The 13,140-nt window shown below is 36.9% G+C and overlaps 2 protein-coding genes across 9 annotated transcripts; both read left to right on the top strand.

Moving 5' to 3' along the window:
* Positions 1–199: 199 nt before the first annotated feature.
* LOC140818636 (probable galacturonosyltransferase 7) lies at positions 200–5,988 on the top strand. 8 transcript variants are annotated; one of them, XM_073178684.1, is made up of 11 exons: positions 200–590; positions 765–796; positions 962–1,018; positions 1,102–1,113; positions 1,225–1,284; positions 1,472–1,511; positions 1,664–1,710; positions 1,788–2,086; positions 3,616–3,970; positions 4,079–4,624; positions 5,623–5,988. In XM_073178684.1, the coding sequence occupies exons 1-11, from the start codon at positions 470–472 to the stop codon at positions 5,899–5,901; spliced, it is 1,848 nt and encodes a 615-aa protein (XP_073034785.1). In that variant the 5' UTR covers positions 200–469; the 3' UTR covers positions 5,902–5,988. The 8 variants fall into 8 exon arrangements, with proteins under 8 accessions (XP_073034785.1, XP_073034771.1, XP_073034793.1 ...); XM_073178670.1 differs by having other exon boundaries at positions 201–605; XM_073178692.1 differs by lacking the exon at positions 1,102–1,113 and having other exon boundaries at positions 201–590.
* A 685-nt stretch (positions 5,989–6,673) lies between these two features.
* Positions 6,674–12,796, top strand: LOC140818629 (splicing factor Cactin). Its single transcript, XM_073178661.1, has 13 exons — positions 6,674–7,008; positions 7,831–7,922; positions 8,196–8,295; positions 8,569–8,640; positions 8,778–8,840; positions 8,956–9,096; positions 9,230–9,325; positions 10,335–10,619; positions 10,695–10,830; positions 11,094–11,233; positions 11,693–11,860; positions 11,967–12,233; positions 12,350–12,796. The coding sequence occupies exons 1-13, from the start codon at positions 6,799–6,801 to the stop codon at positions 12,467–12,469; spliced, it is 1,890 nt and encodes a 629-aa protein (XP_073034762.1). The 5' UTR covers positions 6,674–6,798; the 3' UTR covers positions 12,470–12,796.
* The last annotated feature ends 344 nt before the right edge of the window (positions 12,797–13,140 follow it).

Raw genomic sequence — 13,140 nt, 5'->3', positions numbered from 1 at the left:
AAAATAATCAGATATATAATATTTTAATTATGTGATGAATAGTAAAAATTTGTTGGGAAGCATAATTAGATGGGATTAAATTATCAATTTACGATTACTTTAATACGAAGAAATGATTTAAAATAGCAATTGTAAATACAATCGCGTTACTAAAATTTTAACTAAAAAAAGCGAAAATTGTTATTTGTAACTTTTGGAGAAATGATAATATGATGGATAGTGAAATGAGGGGAACGATATAATAATGATGAGAATAACTTTGGAAGGGGCAAAAGTGAAGTGGACGTTTGTGCATTCCAAAAACTAAAAAGGGATCGCATCTCCAAACAGGAGTGGGATTGGCGGAAGTTTTTTAATTGCTGCCATTTTTGCCTCGAGGGCGAAGTGATTTTTGACGTTGAATGAGAATTTATTGCTGAGATTGTGCATTCGAAGGGGGAAAAAAGGTGGAGGACGAGGATTTTGAGAGATGAAGGGCGTGGTTGGAGGTTCGGCGAAGAGAAGATGGAGAAATCTGGTGATTCCGGTGGTTGGACTCGTCGTCCTATCAATGCTCGTCCCACTCGTCTTTTTGCTGGGCCTCCACAGCGGTTCGCACTCCACTGGTGTGCTGTTTCTCTGTTTTATTTCGATTATCCCGACTACTGTATTGATTAGATCTGTTTTGAATACGATCGATTCTGTTTGTGTGTGTCCGCGCATCAGTGGATGTGCGTTTACTGTTATTCTCGAGTTCATCAACTGATTTCTCACGACCATTTCAGGAGACGCCACTCATCAGCGGAATTCACAACCTGTAAGAAATTTTCGGCATTTCTGTATATCAATTATAGTTTTAGAGATTTCTTTTGCGTTTGTGGTTGCCACCATTAATTGAATCCGAATAAATGGAGATTGATGATTTACTTTTCTTGTTATGTTTTTTTTTTTAAAATCTTCGGATGCTTCCTGATGCAATCAGAATCCATTGAGACCTATTGATCAAGACAATGATGCTGGTAAAAGAGAAAAATTAGAGGTATATAATAATGTTGTCAACCTTCATAACTTGGCACACACTTGTGTGCATGTTTGTTGAAGAATTGTATTTTCTTCATGCAGTGGATCTACAGAGTGGGCTAAATTCTATCCTACTACATTTTCATTCATTTGTCCTGATGTATGATCCGTTTTGGGACACGTCTTAAGTTAGTCCCTCTTATGTGTTTTGGTTTCTACTTGTAGGTTCATCAATCTAAACATGTAAATGACCTTTTAGAAAGATTGTCCCCTTCTTTTCCCAAGGTCTGTTGCATATGCTTTGATGGTTAAGACTGAGAGTTACTTGATTGTTACATTCTGCTTATTTTATTTTCTATCTGGGAACTGCATTGACCCCATCCAATTCAGTTATAGTTATTCTGTATTCAATCTGGACTTAAAAGTCTCTGCATTCAAATATCTCAATTTCTTACCCTCTTTTTTTTCCCAGGAATTCGGGAATAACTCCAAGAGAGGTGGGAATGAAACAGGTGATAAATAAGTTCACAAGAGGCTCTCTCTCTCTCTCTCTCTCTCTCTCTCTCTCTCTCTCTCTCTCTCTCTCTCTCTCTCTCTCTCTCTCTCTCTCTCTCGCGTAATTTAGGTTTCATTTTTCATCTTTATTTCTGGAAAATCTACGCAGGGTTTTCCATGCCAGCTGATTTGCCGAAACAAGCACAGCCAGTAATTGTATGATACGTCATTAAAACTTCCTAATTTTAGTTTTTGAATTCAAAATTTGTGTTGATGTTTGTAATGTGTTGTAGGATACTGGACCTGTTGTCAAAAACTATACTGGAGAACATAGAAGAAGTGCTGATGAAAGTGATCTGATCTGTGAATTTAGGTTTGGGAGTTATTGTTTATGGGGTCGAGAACATAAGGAAAAAATGGAAGATGCTATGGTGAAGCGGATGAAGGACCTACTTTTTGTTGCTCGTGCTTACTATCCAAGTATTGCAAAACTTCCATCATTTGAAAAATTGTCTCATGAAATGAAGCAAAATATTCAGGAGTTTGAACGTGTTCTTAGCGAAACAACAACGGATAAAGATCTTCCCCCTGGGTATGTTCAATTTACGGATTGATCAAACTACATTAAGTGCATGTTTAGGACCATTCTCAGGTATTTGCTTTGTTGTGGCTTTTTCATAAATCACTACTGTCTTCAGTCTTCACATATCATTTGTTCATAATTCTAGCTTTAGATTTGATTGATTGCTCAATCTGTTTTTGATAGCACATTCTTCACCTATTTTATTATTTTTCCGCGCCTTTGGTGATGTTAAAATCAAGGACTGAATGTGAAATTCTGAAGGGTTTTAGACTAATTTGATCCACCATTAGAAATTCTCACAATAATATCTGTTTGGATCTGAAACGACTTGAGGGGAGTTCTCGCTTCCATAAACTTCATTTATTTCACCCATCTTATAGCAGACTGCCGCGGTTGAGGGTAGTGCAATGCGGCAGGCTCGAGGATGGTAGTGGCTTCATGTGTTTTTCGCTAAATCACAGTGAAATTTAAAGTAATTTCAAAGAGAAGTTAAATAAAGTCAAAAATTAAAAGAAAATAGAGATGGGGTTTATGCATTATATCTTTATGGCTCGAAAATTTTTCATTTTATATATTTTGTGTAGTTTAATATGTATTATTCCTAGTTTGTTGTTGATGCGACAATGAAATGAATATTCCATCATGGTGGAGCAAGCTCAACAGCCTTATACCGATGTCCTTCCTCTATAGTTTTGGTGTAGTTACAGTAATTTGTTAGTTCAACCGGCCTTTGAACTCCTGGTGATGTTACCAGGGCCATGGTTTTGAATGGGAAGATAGAGCTCGAAAAAGCTCGATTTAGGCTAGATTGTATCGAGTCGTGCTCGACCTTGAATGCTCATTCAGGGCAAGCGGGAGCTGAACTTTATGACTTTTGAGCTTTGAATCGGGTTTGAACATGTTCGAATGAATATCAGCTTAAACTCGAACTGTAAATATTAGCAAGCATTAGGCTTGATTTAATTCTTTTGCACTGCTAGACTGGACTCTATCATTTCAACTATAATTTTTTTCTAATATGTTCGTAATATATATTTTATCACATATCTCCTTTGAGAAACGAGAAGTTAATTTAGGTCCTGGGTTTTCAGTCATTTGATGTTGAATCTCTTTAACTTATTGGTTATAAATTTTTCTCTGAATACAAGTTTATTGACTGAGAATGCCTCGCTTGACTAATTACCAACCTTTTCTTTTATCTGGTAAATGCTTGTGGTTGAGGATGCAGTTTCAATTGTCTCTCTTGATTTATGTGTGAGTTTTCTCATTTTTAACATTTCTTTAAGTGTTTGAAAGTTGAAGTATTATGGTATCATTGCCAATGGAGACAAAATATGATAAATTTACATTTTCTTTGTTTAGCGAATCATTGTGGGCTACATCATGTAGTTGTTATGCTTTACCTGGAAGTTCATACTGTTTCTTAGATCTATGGGATTGTGCTCATCAATTTATCTGGATTCATTTCATGTTTTTAACCTTACATAGTTGCATGAAGAACCTGGAAGACTAAAACACAAGTTTGCCTATTTTATCAGGAATGAAAAGAAGATTCCTGAAATGGAGGCCGTGATTGCAAAGGCAAAATCATGTCCTGTTGATTGTAACAATGTTGATAAAAAATTTAGACAGCTAGTCGATATGACAGAGGATGAAACTAATTTTCACATGAAGCAGAGTGCCTTCCTCTACCAACTTGCAGCTCAAACCATGCCGAAGAGTCTCCATTGTCTGTCAATGCGATTAACTGTTGAGTTTTTTAGATCTTCATTTGATACTGAGACTGTGCCGATGGAGAAATTTCTAAATCCGGATTTATACCACTACATTGTGTTCTCCACGAATATACTTGCATCATCTGTTGTGATCAACTCAACCGTGATGCATGCAAAAGTATGGCCTGTATATTTCTTCATTTACTTCATCATATCCGTTTTAACTCCAAACTTTTGTTCTTCATTTAAACAGTTTTTGTTATTCATGAGGTTTTTGTCTTTGCAGGAAAGTGAGAAACAGGTTTTTCATCTGCTCACTGACAGGGAAAATTACTTTGCCATGAAGTTTTGGTATTTCAGAAACAAGTATAAAGAAGCCTCAGTTCAAGTGCTGAACATTGAAGACATTAAGTTGTTTGACCATCATAAAGTGGCACCAATGCATCTGTCATTGCCTGAGGAATATCGTGTTTCATTTCATAGGGTTGATGAACTGTCTTTCTCACTATCTAGAACAGAATACATATCCATGTTTTCACATTCTCACTATCTCCTTCCTAAAATATTTCGTACTTTGGAGAAAGTTGTGGTTTTGGAAGATGACGTAGTCGTTCAGAGTGACTTGTCAGCCCTCTGGGACATTGACATGGGGGAAAAAGTGAATGGTGCCGTGCAATTATGTGCAGTGAAGTTGGCTCAGATGAAAAATTATTTCTCCAGAAACACTATTTATGAAAACTCTTGTGCTTGGACATCGGGGGTAAATGTAATTGATTTATCTAGGTGGAGGGCACATAATATTTCAGAAACGTTTCAGAGGTTGGTGCAAGAGGTGCGTGGCAACTTTTCTTTTTTTGTTTGAAGTATTTGTTAGATATTATTCTTTTCTTAACTTTTCAAATGTTTGATTTTATGAAACTCGATTTGTCTACGTGTTTGGATACTGCTGTAGAAAGGTGAAAGATGGGACATCCTAATCTCTCATAAGGCCCATTTGTCATAGGATCCTGTCAATGAATAATGTGTATCAAGCATGTTAGTCTTACTTCAGTATTGCGACGAGGACAAATGGACGAGAGTGAATTTTTAGTTTAAAATTTTATAATCCTCTCTGACGTCGAACAATTATGTTATCCTACTAGTAATGTTCATAGGAAATTTTAGGGTGTTCTTCAATTAAAAATGAAGATTTCTTCATTTCCAATCCCATAGGAGGGGGCTGTAGAAATTGCTGACTGAAGGAAGCAGTTGAATTGCTTAAATCAAGAATGTGTAAAGTGCCGTGATAATCCAACTTCTTTATTTAACTTCATGACCACTTGCCAATTTGTTTTCATCCACATTCCATAGGATGCGACTTTGACTGCTTCTGTTCACATCACACCGATCGTTTCCTATTCTTTGTATTCTGCTCCCCCTACCCTAGCAGTTTGGTACTTGGGATACATTGCCAACTCAATGAGTACGCTAAAAATTGCTGTCCGACTCTAATGATTGTATGGTAAAGGCAACACACTGAATGGGCGATGTTGACTGAAGCCAATTGGGTCATACTAACACTCATCCATTTCATATTAGGATAAATAACAATGAAATAAAATTCGGTCCATTGATGGGAATATTTACCTAGTGTAGACCTTATGAGGTTTTTGGGGTGGCACATATTCTTCCAAAATGTCATTTTTGATCCACTCATATATTATACAATTTGTCATGTCATGGATTGATCACTTTAAAAAAAGTGATCACCTTGGCAAAACATGGACACAGTTTTACGAGCCCACGTCCAGTGTCCAACTGATTCTCTCTTTTTGATGTTGACGAGTGCAGATGAGCAGAGAAGAGGGAACATCCGAAACTACTACATTAAGCGCTAGCTTGCTCACCTTCCAAGGTTTAGTTTATTCTCTTGATGGTAGTTGGATGCTATCTGGTCTAGGACGTAATTATGGCATCGATTTGGAGGCTGTCAATTCTGCAGCAATGTTGCACTTTGATGGAAACATGAAACCGTGGCTTGAACTTGGCATTCCCAAGTACAGAAGCTTTTGGAAAATGTTCCTAAACCAACAAGATTCGTTCTTAAATGACTGTAATGTGATTCAATAGAAGTCATTGTGCCATTTGCTTTAGAAAGTTGAGATGATGTGAATAATCCACAAAGCAAGATGAACGGATTTCCCTTTCGTGAGGCACTGAGAAGAATGATCCTCGGATCTGAAAAGGAATCAGTGGGACGGACGATCTATTCACGTGCACCTCCGACATGTAGATAATCAGAGACCAAATTATAGAGGTCGCCTCAGTTGCTGTGATCGAAGAACACTCAAGATATGTGGTCTCGAGGAATCAGCTTCGCTTTTTCTTTCTTTATTGAAATATATTGAAAAAATATTCCAGGCACGGGACCTGATACTAGGGAATTTATTGGATGACATTTTGAATCAATCAATTGATGTCTACAAGGGTAAAGGATGGTGTATTGTATTTGTATTTACGTTGGCTTTTGTTTCTTGATAACTGATATGTCACAAATTTCTTTAATTGATTGGCTCGAGAGCCCCGACTTACCCAATTCAGATGTAGATAGGGCTGATCGCTATGTAAACTCAACAAATTTTTGTTAGAGTTGGAGCTGATCGCTACATAGTAATGCTTCCAAACAATTTATTTTTTAACAATAACACTTTTTAAAAAATTGAACTTGAAATACTTAAGCTACATAGTAATGCTCCCAAATTCATATTATAGAAGAGTGGTCTGAAAGTATAGATAGTACACAAGGTATATAAGTATTTTTAAACCCAAATTCAATAAAATAATAATTTTTAGTAATTTTAAGTGATTCGATAAATAAAAATATTATATCCGCAGCGAACTTCAGATAATAAATTTATTGTCCCAGTCTCACAGCGTTCCACGTAGAATTCGCTGGCCTGGCGATTTGAGAAAAAAATACAAGCTGTGTTGTATTTAGGGTTTTAGTGCTGCGGAAGAGGCAAAGGGATGCCGTTGTCGAGGAGACGGCGGCGGGAGCGTTCCGTCTCCGCATCAGAAGATGAATCCGAATCAGTTTCTCATCGCAAGAGCCGGATGCAACGCCACCGACATGGAGACTCGGATGACTCGGAAGACGATGTCTCGAAGAAAAAGGGTAAGAGGAAGATTTCCGAGGAGGAAATTGCTGAATACCTAGCGAAAAAGGCGCAGAAAAAGGTATTTTCTATGTTATGAATATTATCGTTAAAGCATTTTGACCTAACAAATCCCCTTTATTTAGTCCTTCACGTTGCTTTGCTTGAATTCGCATTTTTTCGCTGATGATAGCTGCTGAAACATTCGTCAACTTTTGAGCTTTAACTTAACTACTCATCAGAGTGGTTGCTGCTTGTTTTACGAGATTGAAAGTTAAACGGCAACACATCACCACCAAATTAGAATCTTACTGATTATTCAAGCTCGATCCAAATCCTGAAAGAAACTTTTTTTTTTATCTAAGCTAGATTATGGATATTTGTTGCAGTTTTTTGGGTTCATTGAGGTTCGTTATCAGTGTCTTTTGATCTGATATCTTTTATGGATATCAAGCATACTGCAAAACGGTCTAAAGAGAATTAGTGCATTTTATTCCCTTTGGATACGATCTTTATGCATTTTATACAGTTTTTTTTTTCAGCACTATTATGAAAATTTTCGAGCGTTGTACCACCAAAAGTTAATCGATTACTTCCAATCTCATCAATGCGACTTCCTACAAGGTTAAGCTCGTTGATAGAAGAAAAACTGATGGAGCTTTTGGTTGTTTTGGTTGTCCATATAGCATCATGACTGTAATTTTAAAATGTGTGAACCAATGGAGACGGAGATATTGTTAAAGTTCATGCTTCAAATGGCATACTTCAGATATCAGTGTGTCTCAAGATGTTCTCCTTGTCTGATTGCATTCTTACTCTATATTATTTTTCTTTTTGTTTTCCTTAACTTCTTTATGTAATAACCCCTACTTTACATCCTCATATCTTGTCATCTCATGAATAGGCTGTGAAAGTTTCTAAAAAATTGAAGTCCCAGACCATCTATGGATATTCCAATGATTCAAATCCTTTTGGTGATTCTAATCTTAACGAAAAGTGAGTTTATTTCTCCCATTCTATATCTCTATGTTTCCTGCACATGTGCAACTCTATTGTAATTGAGGTCTCAACTGTTTGCTGATGAATAAAAAAATCAAACGCTTCAATTAATCTGTTGAAAATGTTCCAGCATTTAAGAAAGAGAACCTACTCTTCCAATCACTTTATTTTTTTAAAGTTAGAGGTCTAGATTGATGTAGTAAGCATTATAAATATGAATGTTTTTACACTTTCAGCATTCATTGTAAATGTGGGACATTTTTATTTTAGATTTGTATGGCGAAAGAAGATTGAGCGTGACGTAAATCAAGGAATGTCATTGGATGAGTTCTCCATGAAAGCGGAGAAGAAAAGGCAGAGAGAAAGAATGGTAATTTCATCAATGCCAGTTTTGTTGTATGTCTTGTTGTCCCCTCTCAAGCTTTTGCTTGGTAAACTTTATAAGCAATTGCTGGTTTGAGAGGTATTAAAAATATAAAAAAGGTTGTATCATTCATCTTTACTGCTAGCTTCCCCTGTTTTTGATTTTGTAGTATTTACCTCCGACAATTGTGCTGGTTTTACTCTTGATAAAATGGTATTACATAAGCAGGTTCATTCTCCTGGAAGACACTGTTTATTTATTATCTCTCTTTGAATATAGGCCGAGATTGAAAAGGTGAAAAAAAGGAGGGAGGAAAGGGCTGTTGAGAAAGCACAACATGAGGAAGAGATGGTAAGTTTCTTTCATTAATTTTTTTATGTGGCCTTTTCTATTATTTGGTTTATGTAGTTTTGCTTCGAATTCTCGTGATGGGGCACATGCATGTTATACACCTACATATTTTGAATGGAATAACCTTTCCTCTGCAGGCACTGTTGGCAAGAGAGCGAGCTCGAGCTGAGTTTCAAGACTGGGAGAAGAAAGAAGAAGAGGTACACTGTACAATTCTAGTGTTATAATTAAAATGATTTTTTCATTGCCTTTGTTATGAAATCTAGGGTACATTATATTACTTCTTTTTTACCTGCCAACATGTTTGATTTACAGTTTCATTTTGAGCAAAGCAAATTTCGGTCAGAAATTCGTATACGTGAAGGTCGTAATAAACCAATTGATATACTCACTAAGCATCTTGATCCTTCAGATGATTTTGAGATAGAGCTAAATGAACCATACATGGTTTTCAAGGTAGGATTTTATTTATTTACTTCTATGTTCTTTGTACCTTCAGGTTCAGGCTTACATTTTTAAGAGCCTATGGGTTCCTGATAATATTTTCTAAACCATAAATTGATATTTGCTTGAGATGTGTAATTTCCAGGGTTTGACTGTAAAAGAAATGGAAGAGCTTCATGAAGACATTAAGATGCACCTTGATTTAGACCGAGCGACTCCTACCCATATTCAATATTGGGAGGTATTATTCCTTTCAGTTTTTGTCGCTTGTATTCATGGATACTTGCGATATTGGGGATAGTTTTCTCTGTTTACTTGTACATTGTTGCAATTTCTCTGCAACTCCTACCCATCAGAAACATTTCATGTGTACAAATTTTCGCTATTTAATTGAATATCCAGAGCCCAGAAGAAAGTTTCTTGGCAGTACAAAACTCCCTCTGTCTGATCCTATAACCAGAAATGCTGTAGTCCAAGGAAAGTATTTGGGCTGACATGCAAGTTGGTCCTCGCCACTCTCTGTTTGATACTCAGTGAAAGATTTTATAACTGTATATGTTCCTCTGGATTTTTTATATGTCCGTTGTAACTTCCTTTAGAGTGAACTACAAATGTGTAAAACACCCTGAACATGACTCATTCCATTGACATTCAGGATGACTGGGGTATGTGATAGCAAAGGGAAATAGTCAAATACCCTACATTAGACCTTTTCAATAATGGGAAACAAGGATGATTGGGGTCTGTGATAGCAAAGGGAAAATAGTCAAATACCCTACATTAGACCTTTTCAATAATGGGAAACAAACTTACTTGCCAACCTAAAAATTATCTTAGTTGTGTATTATTAGATGTGGGGCAATTTATTCAAGAGGATATCTTCTACAGTTTTTTGAACAGATCAAGATCCATATTGTCACAGATCATTTCATAGTTATCGTGGATTCTCTTAAAATTGGTCACAAACCATGCTTTGTACTTTGTGGATATGAATAAGGGGTACATGAGTCTTGGATACGGTTATAGGAGCATCTTGAAATTAAATGGCAAAAAACATGTGGATATACTCTAATTAAGGTAGGGACTATTTTGCAATTTTCAAGGATAGTTCAGGGGTCATTTTGCAATTTTCAAATTGTTTTTTTGTGTGAATTGTTTAATAAAGAGATTAAATGAAATTTAGAGCTATTAAAAATGGCAGTCTGAGCTTTTTATAAACGCCTTTTGCTCCCAATTTGTTGCAAGAACAGGCACTTCTGATTGTTTGTGAATGGGAGCTAGCTGAAGCTAATAAAAGGGATGCCCTAGAGCGTGCCAGAGTGCGAGGAGAGCAACTACCACCAGAGATTACAGTTGAAGAAAGGGGTTTGCATGTGAGCATTGACGCAGATGTTAAGAATCTTTTGCATGGAAAAACCTACGGTGAACTGGATGCCCTTCAATCCCAGATTGAGTCTCAAATGCAATCCGGGGCTGCCAAGTTGGTAGAATATTGGGAAGCCATTATTAAACGTCTCCATATTTACAAAGCGAAGGTAATACTTGCATTCTCATCTGGGTCTCTGATTTGCAGAACTGAGAAACCTTACAGTCTATGTGTGCAACTGCAGGCTTGTCTGAAAGAAATTCATGTCAAGATGCTGCACAAGCATTTGGAGCGACTTGAAGCACCAGTGGAGGTTAAAAATGAAGAAACAGATGGAAGTCCACCGCAGGATGAACATTATTTCCATCAAGATGTAAATGGTATGCAACATTGCACTCTTTGCAGCTGCATTACTAGATCTCTATATTCTCTTTAGAGGAGGCTTAGGTATAGTCTACCTCCTCCTCCTTCCTCCTCCCTCCTCCCTCCTCCTCCTTCCTCCTTCCTCCTTCCTCCTCCCTCCTCCCTCCTCCTTTAGGTGTTCTGTTATTGCACTTATTTATGTATATACTGTCTGCCAAAACCCCGCCACAATTTGGCGGTGTTTCTTAAAAAAAAAACTGACTGTTCCTACAATTTATAGACTCTGAAATTCCTTCTCCAAAACCCTTGACGGATGATGAGATCCAAGAGGAAGAAGCAGAAGGAGCATATTCACCACAGTTGATGCATGGTGATGAAACTGAAGATGCGATTGACCCTGAAGAGGACAGGTTGATTCTGGTATGTCATTACAGGGCCTAATGATAGTCGCTGCTATGTTTTTATTTGTTTGATATGTAATTAGAGGTAACTGAGAAAATAATACCTTATTCTGTTTTTTTGCAAACAGAACATTTTTACTTCTAAAAGATGGGAGTAGTCGGGACTCAAACTTAAATGGTTCCAGTCCGTTCTCAAAAAAATTGTGTCCAGTCTTTATAAACACTCTCTCTCACGTGTGCATTTTTTCCATTGCTGAGAATCTCTAGTGGTGACCTTTTTTCCCATGTGGTTGGTGGATTTTCCCGCTTGGTTTCTTTGGTATTTTTTTCTTAATAAAAAATATGTTTTCTTTCCTTACTAATCTCAATATCTTAGTCATTAGTGGGACGTGGTTAACATCTTTCATGCGAGAAACATGTGAGGTAGGTCTACTTGAAGATGCATGAGCTAATCATTCATGGGTACATTTATGTACAGGAGAAGAAACGTATTGCAGTAAAGGAAGAGAGGCGTATCCACGAACTTGCTCTAAGGCCAGCTCCTCCTGTAGATAACTTTGAGAACAATGCCTTGAGAGCCATGGGAACCACCGAGGAAGGTGATGCTGTATTTGGCTCAAATAATGAAATCAACCTTGATTCCCAGGTATTGGTCTTTCTTGTGTATTTCCTTCCCTAGGTTAAGTGGAAATATAGAAAAACTCCTCATTTATCATTGCCATACTTATAGTTTGATATGAATGGGATCACAGGTGTACTGGTGGCATGATAAATACCGTCCAAGAAAGCCAAAATATTTTAATCGCGTTCACACTGGCTACGAGTGGAACAAATACAACCAAACTCATTATGATCATGATAACCCACCCCCCAAGGTAGTGCAGGGATACAAGTTCAATATTTTTTACCCAGATCTTGTGGACAAAATAAAAGCTCCAACATACACCATCGAGAAAGATGGAGATAGTAACGAGACTTGTATCATTAGGTTTCATGCTGGGCCCCCATATGAAGATATTGTACGTCATTTCTCTATCTCTGGCCCCCCTACCTCTTTTTCTGATGTGGATAGTTTTTACTCTGGTTTGATAAAATGGCTGGCTGAAAAATCCTCTCGACTTCTCATTTTGTACAGGCATTCCGTATTGTGAATAAAGAATGGGAGTACTCACACAAGAAGGGCTTCAAATGTACATTTGAGCGGGGAATCTTGCATGTCTACTTCAATTTCAAACGCTACCGGTATCGTCGGTGATGAAACTTCTTACTTGATATTCTTATGTTATGCTCTTATAAATGTAAAAAATGTAAAAAAAAGTTGGTCTCGAAGGGGTTTGAAGAAGATTGCCATCCTTTTTAGTGATTTAGATGTTCAAGCATAAAGACTGCGAAATTAAGTAAATTCTTTTTTGGAATTCTATGCCCTATAAAATGTTGCTAGAGGGGTTTACTTACCTGGTCGGGGTTCTTTAGTAAAATATGGAAGATGATAGTAGGAATTGGTTAATAACTTAATGGCGGACTTAGAGAGGAAGTTCTTCGCTTGGACAAGAAAGTCTTGAATAAAGTCTTCGCTTTTCGACTTCGACTCTGCCGTTTGCCGAAAAATAGATTATATGTGTTCTATTGGTATAGTGTTGGGAAGCAACGACAGTTGAGAGCGTAGATTGTAAATCAAGTTGATTATTCGATTTTTAAAATTCCACTGTTCTTTTCTTTTCTATCCTATTTCTCAAGATTGAAAAGATTATTATGATGATTATTATTATATTATAGGACATAACCCACATTTAAAAGGAATATTCGTGTGATATATAGGAATGGTCTTTGATCGTGATTAATCCCATCTCATCGATAAAAATTTGTTAAAACGTACGTTGATGGACGATTTACAAAGCTTGTATCATTACTAATAGTTAATTTGAT

The sequence above is a fragment of the Primulina eburnea genome, chromosome 2 (assembly GCF_022965805.1).
Source record: "Primulina eburnea isolate SZY01 chromosome 2, ASM2296580v1, whole genome shotgun sequence".
Classification (NCBI taxonomy): Eukaryota; Viridiplantae; Streptophyta; class Magnoliopsida; order Lamiales; family Gesneriaceae; genus Primulina; species Primulina eburnea.
The sequence above is the reverse complement of the archived record's forward strand: the minus strand, read 5'-3'. Positions and strand labels throughout refer to the sequence as shown.